The sequence below is a fragment of the Aricia agestis genome, chromosome 9 (assembly GCF_905147365.1).
Source record: "Aricia agestis chromosome 9, ilAriAges1.1, whole genome shotgun sequence".
In the NCBI taxonomy this organism is placed as follows: domain Eukaryota; kingdom Metazoa; phylum Arthropoda; class Insecta; order Lepidoptera; family Lycaenidae; genus Aricia; species Aricia agestis.
Window position 1 is genome coordinate 8,725,969 of NC_056414.1, and position 6,000 is coordinate 8,731,968.

Below are 6,000 nucleotides of genomic sequence, written 5' to 3' on the forward strand. Positions count from 1 at the left end.
GATAAAAATAATGTTTCCGACAAATGTTACCAGTTAATTATTTCTTGACAGAAAATGGTAACCGTGAGAGATTTTGTTATGTTTGTTTTTCACCAAAAACAACTCGCTTTTTTGATAATTTAATAAATTTGAATATTACAGAAACATAACTCTTTTGGAATGAACTTAATGGCTATGATTAGCTAAAATCAATTCAGCGCAATGTGAACCTTGGTCAATTTTTTTTTTAGAGCAACAACACTCACATCCGCCTAAACAGCTTCCATTCACCAATCACGCTTTTGTGATTTGTCAGAACTCAGAGTGCATTGACCAACCTGCTACTGGTGTCGATTTTAGCAAAGACTGATTCAGTTGGTTTATTGTTGTTTCCGCGATTATACTACGAGTGTGAAGTGAATAGCACATCGGCGAGATGCAATCAAAGTTGTTTAACCATTCGTATATCTAAAATGGCGTCGATGTTTACCATTTAGTTAACATTCTGTATCGCGAACGATCGCCAGTGATCGCATCCGAGTGAGTCATAAACCAACGTAGCAATGACATTTTTATAGCACAAAGTGAAATTACGTTTCATAAACGTTTCTATAGAAGACTGGTGAAGTGATCTAAAAACACAATGCGCGAATTCAAGGTAGTCGTGCTGGGCTCGGGTGGGGTCGGAAAGAGTGCCCTAACTGTGCAATTCGTGTCCGGATGTTTCATGGAGAAGTATGACCCCACAATAGAAGATTTTTATAGAAAAGAAATAGAGGTGGACAACTCCCCGTGTGTACTAGAAATACTGGATACGGCCGGCACAGAACAATTCGCATCTATGCGGGACCTGTACATAAAGAATGGCCAAGGATTCGTAGTCGTATACTCGTTAACCAATCACCAAACCTTTCAAGATATTAAACCAATGAAGGAATTGATAACTCGTGTTAAGGGATCGGAACGGGTGCCTATACTGTTAGTCGGAAACAAGGCTGATCTAGAGCACCAGCGCGAGGTCTCCCAGCCGGAGGGATCGGCGCTGGCGCAAATGTGGGGCTGCCCCTTCGTGGAGGCCTCCGCCAAGAGCCGTATCAATGTCAACGAGATGTTCGCCGAAATAGTGCGTGAAATGAACGTTAGTCCCGAAAAGGAGAAAAAAACTTATTGTTGTTGTACAGTGCTTTAATATTTAGTGTGGAATGTGGCATTTATTTTTCGTAAGACTGCAAAAGCGAGGGGGAAGTGAGCCCACCTTGACTCGGGGGCGGTCCGCGTCCAGCCGGGCCGGGGGCGGCGGCGCGCCCGCTCTGCAGCCTGGCCGCCCCGGCCGCTGGACCGGCGGTCGCGACGCGCGTCATATCACGTTGTTAATATCTTTGATACATACCATTGTCCAATCGAGGTGCTTTATCTTATATTTTCATACTTTAGTACTGGTAGATGCTCCCGCAGTAACCGATGTAATATTACAGAATACCGTCAGAAAGGAGAAACTCAAAATTAATGTCATGTCATGTTATTTTACACACAACGGTCATTGATTTATAAACAACAACAGTAATGTAAATGTAAAGTAATTTTAGTCAAGTTTGTATATATTTTCATGAGATTAACCAATGTGGAAGGACAAAGAGGATTAGAGAGTAATAACGCCATCCAAATATGCAATAATCTTATATGATTGTGTAGAGTGAAGTGCGATGAGTAAGGGTACTACTTAGTCATCATGCAAGGTGTGTTCTATTGTGTAAATTATATGAGAATCAATAATCAAGGAAATACAGACTTAAGATTTGCGTGATTGTGTTTTAAAAGTCTACCAGGATTTGTGATAATACATATAACAAAATATCTATAATAAAAGTTTAAGTGGGAGATTAAAAGTGAAGTTTTATTCTTCGGTATCCAAGGTAATCCGTTAATATTTTCTTACTTTAGACTATCTTGTAATCAGCAGAATTATTTAAGCTTGCGGCTAGTGATTTAATTATGTTTCTATCATAAATGTTGAATTACATTGATACTACAGTATCAGGCGTACTGGACTCTGGACTCGATTAAAACATGTACATTACATCCAGCTACTGAAACTTAACATGTTTGAAAACAGTGGTAGTCCACCATCCAATTGTTAATTTTGCTTGCTACAGTACCAATGTAAATCAACCCTAATCTTGCAAATGCTTGCTAAGTAATTATTTCACTGTTTTGGTCTAGTCAAAATTTATATTCAATTTGCTTTACCTCATAAGCCAAAAGTAGTGTATTTTAATTATATCTTTTTTCCACTGGAATTTCTTAGGATTTGAATTAATTGCTTTGTACAAGGAATAATTTGAAGACCAAATAAGTTATATAATATATTATTTTAGGGACACATTTCCCACTTGTCTATCTTTAACTCAAAACTGATACTTATCCTTGCCCTCAGATCAAGTTAAGAAGACATACAAAAAATGCTATTCTTGATCAAAATGGTCTCTATTTTGCAAAAGAGTTGACTACTAAATTAAATGAAATTTAGTAGTTAACTTACATTAGCAGTGAGCACAGTACATTCAAGAGCTTTATCATTATTTACTTTGAAATGGTCCACCATTCTGCTGATTAAACTACAACGCAAATACACAATTATTATCAATGTGCACTGTCCAACATAGATAATATGACAGTCAAAACAAAGGAGAATAGCATTATAACACTTCTTCATGGTAATAACTAATAAATACTAAGTTATAAAGATGTTTATTGTTTTGAAGACTGATTTGTGATGTTTTTTACATTATTGTTTTCTTACAATAATACAAAAAGCTAACTTTAAAACATGTTGAGGAAATACCACTTAATCCAAACTCAGATAATAATTAATGTTACAATCAAAATATTAAATAAAGCCTTTCAGTTTAGTTCAAAGCCTGTTTAGTTGTAACTTGTAGTCCAACCAAATTTAGTTATTTTGTATTTTTGTGTTGTTGCTTGTTGAACTATTTAGCCATTTAGCTATGTTATTGTGGCCATGTAAGGAACTAAAGCATTTGCTTTAGTTCCTTAGATGGCCACAATAACTACACAATACACTTTACTTGAATGATTGGTTACATTTTTAGTCCTTAACATTTGATTTTATGTTCAGAGTGAAAATGGTAATTAAACAAAAAATTAACTGTCTGATATAAACTTTAAACTCTTAGGACTTAATTCAAAATAAGTATATTTAAAATACACACATTATAATTTATAATATTTTATAGCACGGTAAAAATGTACAGTAATTTTTGGTCTTGGTACAAAAACAAAGATTTCGTATTACAGGGCAATGACGATCTATTAGCAATTCATGAGGATGTTGCAACAGCTATAGTGCGTTCAGAATTCAGAGTTTTATCTCTGACATGACCTTTAAGCCAACGACATAAGGGTCACTCCCACTCCTATACTCCGACGTCATACATACTTTTGATCGCACAGTAACAATAGCATCTCTAATATCAATAGCTTTAATGCCAGATCATAGCATTCTAGCGACTTGCTAGTGTTACGACTTAGGGAGATCGCAGACGACAGACTTTGTGCGATCGAGTCTGCGGCGCCCATATAGTCGGCTTGGCCGCGCCATGCCGACTGTATGGGCGCCGCAGACTCGATCGCACAAAAAGTCTGTCGTCTGCGATCTCCCTTACGACTAACCCGGATCAGGATCTGAATAATCTCAATTTGTATAAGTAACCAATTGAAAATTGCTCCGAAAATAACGTGCGCGCGAACACCGAGCGCCCAACCTTGAGTTTCGATAATACATTTCTTGGAGAAAACGATTTTATCACGTTCTTATCAAAAACATCACTCGTTAAAGTGGCACATGGAGTTTAAGGTCATGGTTTGGTTGTTCGGTCGTTTCGCGGCACTACTGTTCATGTTCCGTTACCGGCCCAGATATAGACAATTCTCCGCAGGTGTAACAATGCTCAATGCTGTGTCTTCCTTATCGCTTTTATTTTATACTTACCGTGTGTTTGTTTTAAGAAAACTGCCTATTTACGAAGTAATTACAAGTTCGTAGCGATAAAAAGAAAATCGACCATTTAAATTTTCATCAAATGTACGATTGAAGGTTGTTGCTTATCGCCTAATGTTATTCTCAACCTTATTTTTTATTACAGCTGTGGAACGTAAACACTATACTGCCATTGTTAATTACAATTGCTTTTTATTCTGCAGCAGGTAATTTGTTCGGTAATTTAGAATATTAACCATTTTAATTAAAATTCTGTACAAGATTAATCATTATGGCCGTGACTCCCACTGCCTCTTTCACCTCGAATGAGGTAAAGATGAGGAAAAGCATTAGATTTTGTTAAATAGAGTTTGATTCTGTCAACATGATTTGAGACCTTTTCTTTATGAGATCACGAGTTTAAAAAAAACTTAAAGACCAAATCCTTCGATCGCGGATTCTTGTAAATCTATTGTTCTCGCGGCCTACTTGGGCCTTCTGGGAGTTCAAATATGCTTCTAATAAAATACAATTATTTTTAGATCTTAACTTTTTCATCTGTTTTTAAATTATAGCTTTTGATCTCTCACTATAGTTCGTCCCAAATCAAAGCGTTCTAACATCTCTTGAAATTGTATTTTTACAGTCCACTCGTTGAATCACTGGTCCATTTGAGACCATACATAAAGTTGGCTACTAAAAGTTAAAACTAATTAAACTTCTGCCACCCTTTGCCCACCAGTAAATTATGATGAAAATTTCGTTATTGGTCGAATTGAAATGGTAGAGATCATATATTATTGTTATGTCCTTACTTAATACATAGCTAAGGTAATCAAAACTGATTATAACTCCATCATAATATCTTTTTTTAAAAGGACGCCGCTTGGATGTAGCGGAGATAAAATATATGTGGTTCAGTGGATTTTCTCCACATTAGTGACTTGTAAACGAATATATTATATGCAAGGTCTCGCTTGGAATAGCAACAGAAGCAGGCGTCTCCCGCGCTTCTAAACACATTGCCGCGTGTGGGGCGGCTATAAATACACGATAATAAAACTTCGCCTTCCTCTACGTACTAATTCTTCACGTTATAGACAAGTGGTAGAATAAACACCGAAAATTGCATTAAAATCGTTTTATGTCCACATAAAAGCTAACGAGTACTGAGGGCTTCAAATATTCATAAAAGCTAATCCAACGTGGGGTACTCAAATTCGGTCACCAACCCGTAATTCGGTTTCTTCACGCTACTCCTGTATCACCAGTATTTATATTAGAGCCACCACAAAACGACTATTTGATATTCTTGTAGAGTTTGTGGGGTAAATTTTCCTTTTCCAAGGGACAATGAATTTATTCAAAAGAAGGAGGGGAGTGTAGCTTAACTGAGTTGTCTGTTTTCGTTGTCCGTGTATCCTCAGTTTGCACACAAAACTGTATAGAAAAGTGTTCCAATACTTCTATGATAATATTTCGTTTGGTATTTACTTTTATTTCGAGTCCTGTTTGTTATTTTGTGCAGTATTAAAATATGTAGAGACGGTATACATTATCCTGTATTTATGAGTCACGAGGAATGTATTCGTTTGTGATGTTTCTTTCGGCCTCATTTATGTAATTACTTTGATTAACAAACGGCTTGGGCAAGCGGCTGTAATTATTTAGTGGCCGTTAACGATACAATAGAAATACTTTGAATTCATTGAACGGTCAATGTGTATTATTAATCACGGTGGTCGCAGCCGTGGCCCATCTCGAGCCTCGAGTCTCGACGTTTTGTTGTTTTTAAAACTGGTATGAATGGATTGGGTACACTCCCTTGGCTCTCATGATACAAAATGTTCTCATGAAACAATAAAAGCTGGTGTTGTTGTGTTATTTGAACTGAATATTTCCAATTCTTAGCTAACAATAAGTGGCTCGTCTATTGTACGATCTAAATTAATAACGGCTCGAAAGTAGTCGGTGTTTAAAGAATCTATTCTTTACAATAAGTTGTATTGTTTATATTGAGTCAC

The 6,000-nt window shown here is 36.5% G+C and overlaps 1 protein-coding gene across 1 annotated transcript; it reads left to right on the forward strand.

The window, feature by feature from the left end:
• Positions 1-271: 271 nt before the first annotated feature.
• LOC121730260 (ras-related protein Rap-2c) lies at positions 272-1,865 on the forward strand. Its single transcript, XM_042119238.1, has one exon. It carries the CDS (start codon positions 623-625, stop codon positions 1,166-1,168), a length of 546 nt encoding a protein of 181 aa, XP_041975172.1. The 5' UTR covers positions 272-622; the 3' UTR covers positions 1,169-1,865.
• The last annotated feature ends 4,135 nt before the right edge of the window (positions 1,866-6,000 follow it).

Coding starts and splice junctions, on each gene's coding strand:
- LOC121730260 (XM_042119238.1), top strand. CDS start 623: ATGCGCGAATTCAAGGTAGTCGTGCTGGGCTCGGGTGGGGTCGGAAAG.